General features: G+C 43.8%; 1 protein-coding gene across 1 annotated transcript; it reads right to left on the minus strand.

Moving 5' to 3' along the window:
• Window positions 1–5,733: 5,733 nt before the first annotated feature.
• Window positions 5,734–11,439, minus strand: LOC308282023 (uncharacterized protein; the record flags this gene model as incomplete). Its single annotated transcript, XM_080722371.1, has 4 exons — window positions 11,245–11,439; window positions 9,266–9,496; window positions 6,454–6,618; window positions 5,734–5,768 (listed from the first exon to the last, which is right to left on the minus strand). Exons 1-4 carry the CDS (start codon window positions 11,423–11,425, stop codon window positions 5,734–5,736), a joined length of 612 nt encoding a protein of 203 aa, XP_080578497.1. The 5' UTR covers window positions 11,426–11,439.
• Between the last annotated feature and the right edge of the window lie 6,712 nt (window positions 11,440–18,151).

Below are 18,151 nucleotides of genomic sequence, written 5' to 3' on the forward strand. Positions count from 1 at the left end.
GCATAAATAAATATCTTTTGAAAATAGAAGATCTACAAGCTCACATGTGCATAATGCAAATGTATTAAACTGTATGTGGATATAGGAGGTTTATTGTATTATTTCTACATAAATTATCTGGTTGGGGATAGAAGCAAAATCTAGTTGGCATAGGGCTTTATTAGGTTGCATATATTCATACAAATGACAATACAATGTAATTATTTACTTTGTTTTCAAATATAGGGCATAGGTAAACAAAACACATACAAAACACATGCTATGCATTCCATAGGTAAACAAAACACTAGAGATGATACCGATCAATCGGCAATGGATCGGATCGGGCCGATCAAAGCGTGATCGGCGATAATCGGTGGTTTAGATCAAAAGGTAAATTCACCGATCCGATCGGTGCATCCGATCAACCAGCCGTTCAGTATGCCCACTTGAGGCCATTTTGGGGTATTGATTTCCACAGTGCTGAAGGAATAATTAGTTACTGCTATGATAATAAATACATAGTAATGCTGGTAAATAACTATAAGGCAAATATATAAATGTGAATGTGAGTGAATTAATTAATTAATGTTAAAACATTAACATTGAGAAAATATAAATAATATATAAATAATAACTTGTTCGGATCGGTGATTAATCGGTATCGGGTGATCAAACTTTTGTGATCGGTGCTCGGTGATCGGTTCCAAAAAACCTGATCGGACCATCCCTACAAAACACATGCTATGCATTCCATGTCTATGATGACAAGTGATATGATTAATACTGTATATCCTACTTATCTACATATATAGGCCTATAAACCCTGAATATGGTATACTATATGTGACATCTTTCTTATTTTTCTTTCTGTGTGGGGCACTTATACTCATCTTCGAATACTCTCCCATGATGGAAAATCCACAGTTACTAGTTATTTTGATTATTATTATTATAACCCATAAAATGTAATTCTGTGTAACGTTTAAATAAAATAAAATTATGTTGAGCCAAAAATTGTACTTTTTCTATGTCTAGCCACACTGGAAGGCCATCACATTTTTATTTTACACCTCTCCCGCTTTGCGGAGAGTGTGGTGTGGTAGAGGAGGTCTCCCCGAACGCGTGCGTGTGTTCAAAGTGCCGACGCAGTGAGCCGTCTGCTCTCCAGCGCCAACTAGATTTTGAAAATGTCTGAAAATGTCACTCTTTTGAGCGGGTGGCTGCACTGAAAAGCCATCAAATTTTTATTTTACACCTCTCCCGCTTAACGGAGAGTGTGGTGTGGTAGAGGAGGTCTTCCCGAACGCGGGCGTGTCTTCAAAGTGCCGACGCAGCGAGCCGTCTGCTCTCCAGCGCCAACTAGAGTTTGAAAATGTCTGAAAATGTCACTCTTTTGAGCGGGTGGCTGCACTGGAAAGCCATCAAATTTTTATTTTACACCTCTCCCGCTTAGCGGAGAGTGTGGTGTGGTAGAGGAGGTCTCCCCGAACGCGTGCGTGTCTTCAAAGTGCCGACGCAGCGAGCCGTCTGCTCTCCAGCGCCAACTAGAGTTTGAAAATGTCTGAAAATGTCACTCTTTTGAGCGGGTGGCTGCACTGGAAAGCCATCAAATTTTTATTTTACACCTCTCCCGCTTAGCGGAGAGTGTGGTGTGGTAGAGGAGGTCTTCCCGAACGCGTGCGTGTCTTCAAAGTGCCGACGCAGCGAGCCGTCTGCTCTCCAGCGCCAACTAGAGTTTGAAAATGTCTGAAAATGTCACTCTTTTGAGCGGGTGGCTGCACTGGAAAGCCATCAAATTTTTATTTTACACCTCTCCCGCTTAGCGGAGAGTGTGGTGTGGTAGAGGAGGTCTCCCCGAACGCGTGCGTGTCTTCAAAGTGCCGACGCAGCGAGCCGTCTGCTCTCCAGCGCCAACTAGAGTTTGAAAATGTCTGAAAATGTCACTCTTTCGAGCGGGTGGCTGCACTGAAAAGCCATCAAATTTTTATTTTACACCTCTCCCGCTTAGCGGAGAGTGTGGTGTGGTAGAGGAGGTCTTCCCGAACGCGTGCGTGTCTTCAAAGTGCCGACGCAGCGAGCCGTCTGCTCTCCAGCGCCAACTAGAGTTTGAAAATGTCTGAAAATGTCACTCTTTTGAGCGGGTGGCTGCACTGGAAAGCCATCAAATTTTTATTTTACACCTCTCCCGCTTAGCGGAGAGTGTGGTGTGGTAGAGGAGGTCTTCCCGAACGCGTGCGTGTGTTCAAAGTGCCGACGCAGCGAGCCGTCTGCTCTCCAGCGCCAACTAGAGTTTGAAAATGTCTGAAAATGTCACTCTTTTGAGCGGGTGGCTGCACTGAAAAGCCATCAAATTTTTATTTTACACCTCTCCCGCTTAGCGGAGAGTGTGGTGTGGTAGAGGAGGTCTCCCCGAACGCGTGCGTGTCTTCAAAGTGCCGACGCAGCGAGCCGTCTGCTCTCCAGCGCCAACTAGAGTTTGAAAATGTCTGAAAATGTCACTCTTTTGAGCGGGTGGCTGCACTGGAAAGCCATCAAATTTTTATTTTACACCTCTCCCGCTTAGCGGAGAGTGTGGTGTGGTAGAGGAGGTCTCCCCGAACGCGTGCGTGTCTTCAAAGTGCCGACGCAGCGAGCCGTCTGCTCTCCAGCGCCAACTAGAGTTTGAAAATGTCTGAAAATGTCACTCTTTTGAGCGGGTGGCTGCACTGGAAAGCCATCAAATTTTTATTTTACACCTCTCCCGCTTAGCGGAGAGTGTGGTGTGGTAGAGGAGGTCTCCCCGAACGCGCGCGTGTCTTCAAAGTGCCGACGCAAAGAGCTGTCTACTGTCCAGTGTCCAATTTGTAAAGGCTATGCACTCCAGTGAACAGCATTTATCTATTTAGATATATTGTTTGTTATTAAAACTTTTTTTTTTTACACATGAACATATTTTTTGTTATATGGCTTTGTTCAAATGCCTAATTTATATTTTTAATGAGCATATAATTTGCAAATTCAACGTTTTTCAATGGAATTAATTACGAGCATTTTATTTTGAAGGCGATTGCTTCAAACCGGAAGTCTTATATTTGCTAGCTCTGACACCGGAAGTTCTATATTTGCTCAGTTCACGGACCTCTGTGAACAAATGTAGTGTCAGCAAATATAAGGCTTCCGGTGGCGATCTCTTCAGAATAAGAGTACCCCTAACGTAATTGAAAAACGAATAATTTGTATATACACATTAAAAATATAGATTAACCATTTAATTAAAGCTATACAAAGAAAATAATGATTGATAATGGTATAATGCAGTTCACTGGAGTGCATAAACTTTACAAATTGGGCACTGGACAGAAGGCGGCTCTCCAGCGCCAACTAGAGTCACCCTAGTTGAAAATTTCACTTTTTGAGCGATTGGCTGCACTGGAAAGCCAACAGCACTTTATTTTACACCTCTCTCGCTTAGCGGATTGTGGTGTGATAGAGGAGGTCTCCCCGAACATGTGCGTGTGTTCAAAGTGCCGACACAAAGAGCCGTCTCCTGTCTAGTGCCCACTAGAGCTTTTGTGGGAATTTTTTTTTTTTTTTACATTTAACTCCTTATCCTTGTTCCATCTTTTACTTAGTACATTTTACCTTTCACTCTGTACTTGGTCTCCTTTTTCACTTCTACACCTACACCAACAATTTGCCAAAAATAGCCGATCTACAAGCTTGTAGATCTGCTATTTTTGGCTAAAGTTCTCCTCAGAAAAGGGATGAGAGGGTTGTTCATTTATTCTAAAAGAATGGTCCTATCACACAGAGTTGGTGCCTTGCCTGTAGTAATTCTGAGGACCCCTAGGGGTCCTGGACCCCCCTGTTGAAGACCCCTGGTGTACATGGACACAAGGTGTATTTTCATTACTTACGATTAATATAGCAAATAGTAGCCTACTACCATACATTACATCTGCCCAATCTAAAATAAACATGTAGAACTTAGTGTCTTGCGGTGGAGATATCATAGAACTCACAGAGAATATCTTTAGCCTTCTTGTGGCATATTTATTTAATCAGGCGGGAGAGAGTGCGGTGTGCTGCCGCGAAGCGTCAAACTTCCTTTGCCAAACAGGAAGTGACTTGATTGTTCCTTTTTTGGCTATAACTCATCAACCGTTTGTTGTACAAACTTGTGGGTGGTGTCATTTGACTTAATTAAGTCATTCACCTTAATTGGTTTAACTTAGCCCCACCCCCTCTTCTGATTGGCCAAAACCTTATTTGGCTTTATCTCGTCAACCGTTTGTCGTACAGACTTGTGGGTGGTGCCATTTGACTTGTTTCAGAGTCCTTCAGCCTAATTGGTTTAACATAGCCCCGCCCCCTCTTCTGATTGGCCAAAACTTTATTTGGCTTCATCTCGTCAACCGTTTGTCGTACAGACTTGTGGGTGGTGCCATTTGACTTGTTTCAGTCCTTCAGCCTAATTGGTTTAACTTAGCCCCGCACCCTCTTCTGATTGGCCGAAACTTTATTTGGTTTTATCTCTTCAGATTGGCCGAACCTTTATTTGGCTTTATCTCGTCAACCGTTTGTTTGAGGGGGTGGTAGCTTAGCCCCGCCCCCTCTTCTGATTGGCTGATATTCAATAGTACCTGTAACTTTTCAACCGTTTGTCGTACAAACTTGTGGGTGGTATCATTTGACGTGTTTTCTTGTCCTTAATTTGTTGGTGTAAATTAGCCCCGCCCCCTCTTCTGATTGGCTGCTGCCCCTTGTGATGTGGGTAGAGCTGCAAGGGCCTGGTCATCGCTGCTTGCAGCTTTAATTATTTTATATTATTACAAAACATCGGTTAAACATCGGCAATCGGTGGTCTAGCACTCACCATCGGCAAACATCGGCATCGGTCAAAAAATATGGCATCGGTCGGGCTCTAGTAATAATACCAGGAAAGAAAGTTTATAGATGTACAGGTTATGCATTTTACTCAAGTTATACAATTATGCCTCAACATTTACAACGCAAATGCGGGCTCAAAATGTTTTACCACGCGCATGTGTTGTTTTAAATTAGAGTTGCATTTGAAGCGTTTACCACATGTCGCACATGAGAAAGGCTTCTCCCCAGTGTGAATCCTGATGTGTTGTGTCAACTGGTGCCGTTGTCTGAAGCCTTTCCCACATTGACTGCATTTGAATGGCCTCTCTCCCATGTGGCTCAATATGTGTATCTCCAAATAGAAAGGTTTGGCAAAGCATTTCCCACAAACACCACACACCTTCTCTATGTGAGTTTTCAGGTGAAGTTCAAAATCCTCCTCTGTGTCGAAGTGCATTCCACACACGCCACAGTCATCCTTAGGGTGACTTTCCAGATGATTCACCAACGACACTTTGGCGGGGAAATCCTTCCCACACACTTTACATACGATTTGCTGCTCTTTTGCCATCGGCGCTGTACCGTCTTCCACCTCTGCATTAACATCCCCGCCGTTGATTACACGAGTGGCTGGTCTGATTCTTTTGCATTTTAAGTGAATTTTCCTAATGTGTTCTCTTAACGTAGAGTAGCTAGTGAACAGCTGACTGCATTTTGTGCAGCGGTAGGATTTCACTCCAGAGTGAATCATGTGGTGTCTTGTCAAAGTTGCTTGTGTGGCGAATAGTTTATGACAAACGTCACATTTGAACAGCTTTTCCCCGGTGTGGATCTTGAGGTGTTTTGTCAGACTACCAAGAAGCTTGAAGGAATAACCACACTGCTCGCATATGAACGGCCTCGCTACGCTGTGGGACTTGGTGTGCGTCTCCAAATTGCTACGTGTGGAAAAACATTTCCCACACACTTCACAAACCCATGCTTTCACAGTCTTGTGAGTTTCCACATGGAGTTTAAAATCCTCCTCGGCCTCGAAGCGCTGCCCACACAGCCCGCAGCCATCTTTAGGGTGACTTTTCAAATGCTTCAACAATGAGGCTTGAAAATGAAAAGATTTCCCACATACTTTGCAGGATATTCTGTTTTTCTTCATCTTCGTGGGCCATCTACCGTTCCGTAGGCCTGTCTCCCACTCTTCACTTCTGTCACTGTCTCCATCTTGAGTAGCGTTCCAGTCATCGTTAACTCCGTTTTCAGGCTCTTCTGTGTGGGTCCTCATGTGCTTGACCAAATTGCAAGTTCTGGCAAAGCATTTACCACAAACATCACAAGCAGAAGGCACTTCTTTCACAGTCTTCACTTCTTTCACAGTCTTAACTACTTTCACAGTCATGTGAGTTTCCATGTGAAGTTCAAAATCCTCCTCGGTCTCCAAGTGCATACCACAAAGCCCACAGCCATCTTCTTTTGGGTGACTTTTCAAATGTTTCACCAATGGGCCCTCATAATGAAAAGATTTCCCACATACTTTGCAGGATTTTTGCTCTTTCTTTGGCCGTGGCGTCTTTGCAGTCTTCGTCCGTGGCGTCTTTGCAGGCGGTGTGCGATGTTGTCCACTGTTACTCCACTCTTCATCTTGAGTATCGTTCCAGTCATCGTCGTCTCCGTTTTCAGGCTCAGAGAATCCTGGAGATGGGACGGGTAGAGGTTCTGCTTCCTGTAGGGAATCTAGGTTATTCTGCCTCTGCTGCTCAGTGAGGAACACGGAGAGGTTGAGCTGTGCTTCCTCTGGGCAGTAGGAAAAAAGAGAACATTTAACAAGGATTAAACAGAAGCGTTTTCCTGTCCCTATCTGTATAGACATCTGTACTAGTGTAGAAACATTGAACTACCTTAAAGATGAAGTGCCATGACCCCCCCCCCAAAAAAAAACAATTATCAGGTATTATGATTATACTAGAAGGAAGATCTTTTCCAAAAATGTGTACAGAAAGAGTTAAAATTAGGTTTTTATGTGCCCTCACTTTTGACCCACAAGGTGTCAGCCTTCAGGAAGAAACCCCAAATACAAAGGGAATACATAATTGCTCATAACAACCACACCAGGGGGTCTAATGAAGTCTGTTTTCCGAGACGCATGAAAACCAGAAAAAGTACAAAACTATGGCACCGCCTCTTTAAAGAAATGTAATTTAGCTAAATAGCAACTTAAAGGGATATTTCACTTTCAAAAAAAAACTTTTGGTAATTTTATCATCTAATCAGGCTGTTACCAGGCCCTCCAGGCCCAGGACCTCTCCCCACACACACACCCATTGTAACTTCAAACTCAATATTTTTTTCTGGTGATAACTTTTTTCATTTATTTTTAATAATTATTTTTTGTATTTCATTTTTTCCATTTTCCCCAAATAATTATTAAAAATAAATGAAAAAAGTTATGGATAGAACACGGCCTGCTCACATATTAGGAGGGTAGTATGAGTCACCAGAAAAAAATAATAATGGGTGTTTTTAATGAATCTATCATGGTTAAAATGGAGAGCTGTTTCCCTGTTGAAAGTGGAATATCCCTTTAACTATTGACTAAATCAAATTCAGAAGGTTGAGAATCACTGAATGCCACCCGTGGGGAATGATTCCCCTCCGGTTGTTAGGCAATACCCATCATACCCTTGTTCGGTTACGTCATACTGATGACATTCAATACGTAACCATATCATTTTTTTTGACTCATGTGGTGTACATGAGTCTTTTATCAAGTGATGTCACAATGAGTCAGCGATTGCGCCGGTTTCCTCCGAAACAGCCTGATGTCAACAATAAGCTACGCATACGGTGATTCCGAACGTTTCGCGCCGGTACGGGAAAACTGCGTGTCATGTCGGGTCGAGGCCGGTACGGGAAAACTGCGTGTCATGTCGGGTCGAGGCCGGGCACGGCACTCCGCGTTGCGGCGGGGAACGTGCGTGCCAAATCTGAAGCCGGTGGGACGAACGGTTCTTGAGATATGCGGATTACATACACATACATACATACTCACAGAGATTTCTCGCATTTATTGTAAGATTTTCTTTTTTTATTTATTTAATTGGACAAATATAAAATAAAAAGCATTGCTTGACTGAACAAACGAAAACTTCCTTTGGGGCACAAAAACGTATGAGGCACACATTAACAGGAAGTTTTAATTTGTTCAGTCCAGAAATCATTTCGGGCTCTTTCACAGGCAGAGAATGTTGTCCGTGCAGGTTGTGGAAAAGTGGAGATATTAAACACGCGTTAACTGCCAGAACATTCAAATGGATGCAACTAGAGGACACTGACTATCTGACTCCAAGTCGCAGCAATTAACTAGACCCACATTCTATCGAGGTGCCAACTTAGTGGGAGAAATATGTGGAAAAAGGTGTTCACTTCCGGCAGAAAGCGTGAACATTTGCACCTAGTGGTATTTTTGTGCGCTGAATCCAAAAATTGACGGTCCCAAGCACTTTTCTCAAATTCACTTTTCTCTCATTCACTTACCATAGGGTTAGGGTTAGGAAAAAAAGACCCCCAAAAATCTTCTTTAAGTAGCATGTGAGGGGTCTATCTAGGGGGTTTTCATGATTCTGAATCCATTCCAAGCATTTGTTTTGCACAAAAAACATTCCTTGGGCAAGAAATGGACCCCACAAACTATGGTTTAGTGATGAGTCATGACTTTTCAAAGTTTTGTTGTGTCCATTTCTCGGAAAGGAATGTTTTTTGTGCAAAACAAATGCTTGCAATGGATTCAGAATCCCGAAAAACACCTAGTTTGACCCCTCACATGCTACTTGAAGAAGATTTTTTGGGGGGTCTTTTTTCCCTAGTATGGTAAGTGAATGAGAGCCACCAGATCCCATGGGAAAAGTGCTTGGGACCGTCATTTTTTGAATTCAGCGCACAAAAATACCCCTAGGTGCAAATTTTCACGCATTCTGCCGGAAGTGAACACATTTGCCTTTTTTTGTTACATATTTCTCCCACTAACTTGCTTCTTGTGCACTCATAGCCAAAAATAGCCAAAAATGGCCTACTTGTCAGCAGAGCACGAAAGTAGGGTGATGAGCTCCGTCTCTGGGAATGTGGCTCAGCTGTCTGTGGGTATGTGACGAGTCTGACGACACTTGTTGGTTGGTGGCGATGTCACCGAGAATTCTGTTCCCTCATTGGCTAAAGGCCCAGCCTTTGTACTGTCAGCCACATACCCACAGAGCTCATCCCCCTGATCCTACTTGCTCACTCAGCTGGCACCAAGTCATTATTTGTTGAGTACACACAGCGCTGAGAGTTTAAATACTGCTAATGTTCAGTCTGCTAACTGGGCAGGCATAGGAGTGACCTATGGTCTTTATCTGGAATAGCCATTCTAGGGCTAATCAAATACATTTTGAACACATAATTGTACCTGGTATTCTGGTTAACCTGATCTCAGGTTGTAGAAGCACATGGAGCATCTTGCATTGTTGACTTTTCTCTCGCTTGGACTGGTGCATTTCTCCCACGTAGTCTGCGATCATCTTCTCAACAGCTTCCACGATATTATCAGCAGCCACAGACAGAAAATGTTTCACAAGGACCCGAAGACCTTCCATTTTACTCATCTTGGTATCTTCATCGGCCTCTATGGGGAGCCTCTCTGAGGAGCAGGGAAGGAGAAGAGAACAGAACATTGAGCAATGAATGTGTGCGTGTTTCTTTTCTCAGTACTGCCAAAACGCTGGAACAATCTAACTAGCTGCAAGCAACTCTTTAATATTATCTGTTGCAATACCAACCCTTGATAGCCCATTCATTCAAACATAAAAGTCTAGAAGCTCACAGTGTGTCGCATTTTGCTTACTGAGTACTTTTACTTTTGGTACTTTAATTTCATTTTGATGCAGATACATTTCTACTTCTAATCAAGTATTTTTGAGCGGTGGTTAGACCACTCCTTAGCATGGCCGTGTGTGTATGTGTGTCTCCGTCCGTGTGGGTCTGTAGCCTGTATGTAGCCTCAGTTCCACTGAGTGACCAAAGAGGGTGCTGATGAGTCTAGCCTGCTGAGTCTAGCCTGAGCATCAACTGCAATACACACACTACACACACACCTGCACGCACGCACGCACGCACGCCACACACACACACACACACACACACACACACACACACACACACACACACACACACACACACACACACACACACACACACACACACAGCTGGCACAGCATGGACACATGTAGCCCTAGAATGTCTCCAATGTTCGGTCGATTGACACTCAAATCTGGAGCCATAGAACGCTCCCATTGCGCGGCGGTTAGCAGCCAATCTGCGTGGCCCTAAAGTGCTGCGCGCTACTTGTGTACTCACCCAATAATGTATTCCTCAGCCTGGGAGAACGATATTGTCCTATAGTGTCATATCCATTTGAAAGTTCTGGCTGAAAACATGTACTTTGTAAAATATCACCACTTATCACGAGCCAACACGGACGACTTACACGACCGGGCGAGGGGCTCGGAATGACTGCTGGACTGAATATATCAAAACCTCCTTTGGGAAGCACAAAACGTACGGGGCACCGACGCGTCCCATTTCCAATAACGCCACACAGACAGGTGCTTGTGATTGACGTGGGGTGACTAATCACACCACCTGCGTGATTGTGTGCCCCGTACTTTTGTGCTTCCAAAAGGAAGTTTTGATATATTCAGTCCAGCAGTCATTTCAGGCCCCTCGCCCGGTCGTGTCAGTCGTCCGTGTTGGCTCGTGATAAGTGGTGATATTTTACAAAGTACATGTTTTCAGCCAGAACTTTCAAATGGATATGACACTATAGGACAATGTCTTTCTCCCAGGCTGAGGAAGTAATTATTGGGTGAGTACACAAGTAACGCGCTGCACTTTAGTGCCAAGCAGATTCGCTGCTAACCGCCGCGCAATGGGAGCGTTCTATGGCTCCAGATTTGAGTGTCAATCGACCGAACATTGGAGACATTCTAGGGCTAGGACACATGCACACACACCCAGTGGTGTGATATGGATTTTAGAAGTGTGGGTCCTCTAAATTCATGACGTCATGCGCGCACTCTGTTTTTATTGTTAATTAATGTGTGTGCATATGAGGCGCGCGTGCGTGCAGCAAAATGAGTGTGGGCTCGCCGAGCCCATGGCATCTCACCCCTGCACACACCACAACCACCGCTCAGTTCACAAGGGTGTGATTTTTTTTTTCTAATTCCAGACTTCTATAAAAGAGTAGGCCTACTATGTTGCTGTAGGCCTATTGATACTTTTACTTAAGTACAAATTTGAATACTTTTTTCCACCACTGTTTATTACTACACCTTTTGGATGTGTGAGTAGGCCTACATCACTCAGACACATCGCATTGCAAACTACCTGTTATTGTATTTAACTTGATCTCAGGTTTAGGCGCATCGAGCATCTTGCGTTGTCGGCTGATCCTTCGTTTGGACTGGAACATGTCTTCCTCGTAGCCTGCGATGATCTTTTCAACGTCTTTCAGGATCTCATCAGCAGCCGCAGACAGAAGCGGCTTCACTGACTGAATTTTACTCATCTTGGTACCTTTGTTTAACGGTTCTGATCACAATGACTGCGTTAACTTATCGAGTGCAGTAATCTTATCGCTTCTTAACAACACAACCAGAACACAACACCTCGCGTTGGCTATGTTCCGTGAACAAATTTAGTGTCAGCAAATATAAGACTTCCGGTGGCGATCTCTTCAGAATAAGAGTACCCCTAACGTAATTGAAAAACGAATAATTTGTATATGATATACACATTAAAAATATAGATTTACCATTTAATTAAAGCTATACAACAAAAATAATGATTCTGTGTAAAAATGAAGTTTTAATGACTTTTTTTTTTTTTTTTACATCTAATAGATAAATGCTGTTCACTGAAGTGCATAGCCTTTACAAATTGGACACTGGACAGTAGTCGGCTCGCTGCGTCGGCACTTTGAACACACGCACGCGTTCGGGAAGACCTCCTCTACCACACCACACTCTCCGCTAAGCGGGAGAGGTGTAAAATAAAAATTTGATGGCTTTTCAGTGCAGCCACCCGCTCAAAAGAGTGACATTTTCAGACATTTTCAAACTCTAGTTGGCGCTGGAGAGCAGACGGCTCGCTGCGTCGGCACTTTGAAGACACGCACGCGTTCGGGGAGACCTCCTCTACCACACCACACTTTCCGCTAAGCGGGAGAGGTGTAAAATAAAAATTTGATGGCCTTCCAGTGTGGCTAGACATAGAAAAGTACAATTTTCAGACATTTTCAAACTCTAGTTGGCGCTGGAGAGCAGACGGCTCGCTGCGTCGGCACTTTAAAGACACGCACGCGTTCGGGGAGACCTCCTCTACCACACCACACTCTCCGCTAAGCGGGAGAGGTGTAAAATAAAAATTTGATGGCCTTCCAGTGTGGCTAGACATAGAAAAGTACAATTTTCAGACATTTTCAAACTCTAGTTGGCGCTGGAGAGCAGACGGCTCGCTGCGTCGGCACTTTGAAGACACGCACGCGTTCGGGGAGACCTCCTCTACCACACCACAGTCTCCGCTAAGCGGGAGAGGTGTAAAATAAAAATTTGATGGCTTTTCAGTGCAGCCACCCGCTCAAAAGAGTGACATTTTCAGACATTTTCAAACTCTAGTTGGCGCTGGGCCATCAAATTTTTATTTTACACCTCTTCCGCTTAGCGGAGAGTGTGGTGTGGTAGAGGAGGTCTCCCTGAACGCGTGCGTGTCTTCAAAGTGCCGACGCAGCGAGCCGTCTGCTCTCCAGCGCCAACTAGAGTTTGAAAATGTCTGAAAATGTCACTTTTTTGAGCGGGTGGCTGCACTGAAAAGCCATCAAATTTTTATTTTACACCTCTCCCGCTTAGCGGAGAGTGTGGTGTGGTAGAGGAGGTCTCCCCAAACGCGTGCGTGTCTTCAAAGTGCCGACGCAGCGAGCCGTCTGCTCTCCAGCGCCAACTAGAGTTTGAAAATGTCTGAAAATGTCACTCTTTTGAGCAAGTGGCTGCACTGGAAAGCCATCAAATTTTTATTTTACACCTCTCCCGCTTAGCGGAGAGTGTGGTGTGGTAGAGGAGGTCTCCCCGAACGCGTGCGTGTCTTCAAAGTGCCGACGCAAAGAGCCGTCTACTGTCCAGTGTCCAATTTAATTTGTAAAGGCTATGCACTCCAGTGAACAGCATGTATCTATTTAGATATATTGTTTGTTATTAAAACTTTTTTTTTTACACATGAACATATTTTTTGTTGTATGGCTTTGTTCAAATGCCTAATTTATATTTTTAATGAGCATATAATTTGCAAATTCAACGTTTTTCAATGGAATTAATTACGAGCATTTTATTTTGAAGGCGTATGCTTCAAACCGGAAGTCTTATATTTTCCTCTGACACCGGAAGTTCTATATTTGCTCAGTTCACGGACCTGCTCGCGTTCGTGTAGTCTCTGACTTCCGGTATCCTGGCGTTGCTTCTTCTTCCCTAGATCTATTGGCGAGTCGAAAACATGTTAAAGGTGCATACCGCCACCTACTGTACAGGAGTGTGTAGCATTATGTCCATCAAGGGCCACCCTGACAAGACAAGCTCTTGGAAAATTGTAGGTTATTACATTATGTTTGACTATGCTCTCAAAAACATTTGATGATTGTAGATGGCTATTTTTTCCACAATTTTCGCCTATTTCTTACTTAATATTTGACAATTTGGCCTGTTTGGTATTCAATAGTTCTGTAAAGTACTTAAATTCTCACTTTAGAAATGAGCAGATCATATCACATGCACTTTATTGAATGTTGGTTTATCTGTTGAGTGGGAACATCTGGGGACGCCACAAAATAATTTAGGGAGCCCATTTCGGGTTTCCAACCCCAAGTTTGGGATCCACTGCCCTGGCTTTGTTGGCTTTTCTTTATTTAACTTTTGTTACTCAACCTTACTTGAGTCATATAGGCCTACCCAGGACGGTATAGTTTGCCATCAGCATTGAGTGTTGTCATGTTATATTCAATCCACCGTTTGTTTGTCAGCCTTCTGATTGGTCCCTGAGACTCCCTGGCTGGCCAACCAGAAAAAAACATTCACTTTTTGCTACCGGGGGTGGAGTTGTGCAGTGGGAGAATGTTGCTTCAGGCTTTCAACACGGTGCGCACTGTGGAACACGGCGAGCGTGCAGGGGTGCATCTCTCCACTCCGACATGTCTCCTTTCCGACATGTCTCCATTCCGACACTAACCCTATCTCTACCCCTACCCTAAACCTTAGGCCCATGGGGAGTGTCGCCACTCCGACAATAAGAAGTCCATTTCGGAGTGGCGACATGTCGGAATGGAGAGAGCCTCCCGCGTGCAGTACGGCGCTGCGAGCTGATAGCGAAAGCCAGCCTATTATGTGAGTAGAACTATAGGCTGGCTGTCATCTTCCTACCCAAGATGCACTGCGCTTTCTCTTTCTATTTCTCTCCTCTGCCTGATCCAGAGGATTAAACTAATTAAAACATATATTTTCGGGGGGAAACTACTGTTTTGCTATGTAACTACTATACTTTTTCTTCCCCTTTTATTAATATCACGTGGATGTGTGTTTTTTTTTGTACTTTATATAGCTGTAATGAGGCTATGAAAAATCTTTTTTCCCCCATTCATTTCCAATGTAAAAACAATCTGCCATGGTGATTCTGTCCCACTGGGATTAAACTAATCAAAACATATATTTTCAGGGGAAACCCCCTGTTTTGCAATGTAACTACTGTACCTTTGTCTTCCCTTTTTATTAATATCACCTAGATGTTTTTCATTTGGTACTTTAAATAGCAATAATGAGGCAATGAAAATACCCCCTCCCCCCATTCACTGCCACTATAAAAACAATCTGCCAGGGGTAATTTGTACCACTTAGTAACAGAGCAGAGTGGGCGGGATTTGACAAACAGTCATGCATGACACTTTTCAGTTTTGGCCCCCTGACGCAACGCCAGGATACCGGAAGTAAACAGAGACTCGTGCAGCTGGGTGAAACTTTGTCGCTCTTGAGGAGAATCTTTGACAAAACAACAACTAACAACCTGATAGATACGCCAACTCCGAGTTCCATATCGTATACGTGATACAAAGGTAAAGTGCAATATTTGCGTGGTGAGGTCGTGAATCACAATTAATGTGTGGGGAAAAATACATAGAAGACTATCTAGCAGGGAAGAGAAGTTGCCTCCTTGGCTGCATTCATCATGTTTACATTGATTACATTGATTACGATGCATTGCGTACATTGATTTTGGACGTGCAGGGACTGGAAGCTTTGTTGAACCCACTCGTTTATAAAAGCTTGTTTTTAAAACTTGGTCATAACACTGGACAGGAGCCATTGTAACATCAGCATTAGCCTCCCCCCATTTTGAGAGTGGAGTGGCATGGGGACTCCTGTTATTGAACAGACACTCTGTAGCAAACTAGCAATCTGAGCAAGTATCAGAATATAGAGCTTACCCTACTTTAAGGTTCTATTCCATTTAAATGAAAATTCCTCTCATTGATTTCACTGTTGTTGCCAGTGGTGTGTTATAGAATGTTTTGTGTGTGTGTGTGTGTGTGTGTGTGTGTGTGTGTGTGTGTGTGTGTGTGTGTGTTGTGTGTGTGTGGCCCAAAAAGTATTTTTGTATCTTTAGTTCACACATTTCAGCAGCAATAACAAACAGTTATAGGCTAAAGGAAAAAAAATGCACTTGCAAAAGAAGTTGGGAAAAATCCAATAACTGCTACCTGCAAAAACAAATGCTTCATAGACAGAACCTCTAGACAAATGTTAGCTACCTTGCATTTCATGCAGTGCGATGTGATGCGCAGTTTGAATACGAAAAGTGAGTCTGGGAGATGTCGGGTCTATTGTTAAGTTAATGTGTATGGACTGTGGATTGCCCACAGCCATTCCTGTGGCGAGCGCTTCCTCCAGTCCTGTGCATATCAGATACTACTGCTTTTAAAGTTTCATGAGGGCATGCGCTTTTTCTATTTTTTTTTTCTTTTTTTTTTCTCAATTATTTTTTATACTACGTATACCCCATATCACGGTAGAACACACCATTGGTTGTTGCATACTCGATTCCGTATTTTACAGGACGGATGGCAACCCTAATAAGGTGTGCAGACCAGGACTCAAAACATTTTCATCCTTCAGAGGAAAAGCTTGTTCATCTTTAATCTAATATTTCTGTTTCCCTTCTCCCAGCCTTGCTGTGCTCACAGAAAGACAATCAGTCTTGTTCACCCACTCGTTTGGACCAGAGCAGCTGCAGAAGAACATTTGACACCACTGTCAAAAGAGAGGCTCTTTGGACCTCAGCTGGTGCTGCTGCAGTTGGTTCAGATTGAAGGTCAGGCCCAGCTCACCCTCCAGCAACGTACTGATCCAGCAGCCAGCCAGCCGTGACAGTGGCAGCATGATTGTTGTCTCCTCGCTATCCACAAACATCTCAGTACAGTGTGTAGGAGTGGGGTGAAACATTCCAACACAATGTATAGCCACCACAGCCAGCCACAGGGGCCACCACAGCCTTCCTCCAATAGGCGGTGAGGTTCACGAGAACAGACGACTGTCGCCTGCGAGAGAATTTCCCCCGCTGTACAGATCTGGTCATCCAGACCAAGAGTACAATAAGGACGGCCCCAGACAAAGCCCTTCATCTGAAACATGGAACGACTCTTCATCCAGACATTCTGTTTTGAGATCACATGGGACCACCAGGAGGTTACCCACTCCCAGCATGATTTGTGATTTCTCAGCAGCGTCCCCAAAGGTGTTCCCTCATACCTGCTCCTTGTGTGATATAGACCTTGAGCATGTTGAGGTGAGTGCAAACATGTCTGAGTGTCCTTAGAGGAATACCTGCACACTTTGAATCTAAGCCTTTGTCTTTAAAAAGGCAGTTGTGAGATACGTTGTTATCTTTTGTCATTCTACTAATCTTTCACTAATTCCAAAGTACAATAGAGCATCGCAGTTGAAGCCCCACCCCGTCCTCACTCTGGTGTCGGAAGCGTTTTCCGCATTCATTTCTTCCATAGACATTTCATAAAGTATTTATTTCAACGTTTTTAAGCCTTGGACAAAGCCACCTCGGCTGGAGAGGGATCATGTCAATATTCACATTTTTTTGAATGCAAAGATTAATTAGAAAGCTGAAAAAAAGGGCAGGGTACAAGACTGTGTACATCATTATTTTTAAAATTGCGGAAACTACACTCCCAGAATGCATAGCGAATGTTGTTGTTGTTTCCTGAAATAAAGCCCTTAAATCACGCTCAGTTTAGTTATCCAGGCCAGCATACGGCCTGAAATGTAGTGATTGTCATCTCTTTGGACGCTCTTATCGTCATCCTTAACATAGTGGATCATATTTGTAAAAGAAAGACGATCGCTCATGGAGTTCTGCTGACGTGCAATAATCCGCCGGGAAGACAGGGGGCAGTAGCTACTTCCGCGGTAACCGCAAGATACATGAAAGAAGAAGAAGCTAGACCAATCACAGACGTCGATTTCACCGGATGTACATGTTTAGCAGTATGGGAAATGCAGTTCTTCTCCGTGCGATCTTGATTAAAACGTGTTTTTACTAAAACTAGAGTGATTGCATACATACTCGGGGGTTCTACAGGAGCATATAGAACCATTTTACAACCACCAGCCTAGTGGTAAGTGTACATTGAATTGCTACGACTTTGTGGCTGATGGTGAAAAATGAATGGGTTGTTTACTTCCGACACCGCACTGCGATGCTCTATGATGACCATTGAATGGCTACCAGTCCCCATTGGTTTGAATGCCTGATACATAATCGGATCGTTAAACAATATTGTGATAAGTGCCCGATGAAGGGATATACAAGGCCAGAAGTTACAATATAGAGAGGACTATTTTAAAGACAAAAAGCGCATGCAGGAGAAATCACCCTTCAAGGCAGTCTGCCAGACATACAGAGCCCAAACCATTGCAGCCCAACCAAGTGGTCACTTTGAGTGGAAGTTGGGCTCCAAAATGATTTACGATTCTGTGCCTGCCGGTACATAACTTGGGACGGAACTGAGTCTGCTCAAGTGAACTTCACAATGTTAGGCACCGTGACTCGCTGAATTTAGCTTGCTCGTGGTGGCTCTCGTAGCTCAAGTTAGCTTGAGACGGTGTGCCTCTGTCGTGGTCTAAAACTATACTTCAAAGGCAAAAAAAGTGTCATGACCGGGATTCGATTCCAGGAGATGTAGGTT

Source organism: Nannobrachium achirus (assembly GCF_963921795.1).
Source record: "Nannobrachium achirus genome assembly, chromosome: 3".
Classification (NCBI taxonomy): Eukaryota; Metazoa; Chordata; class Actinopteri; order Myctophiformes; family Myctophidae; genus Nannobrachium; species Nannobrachium achirus.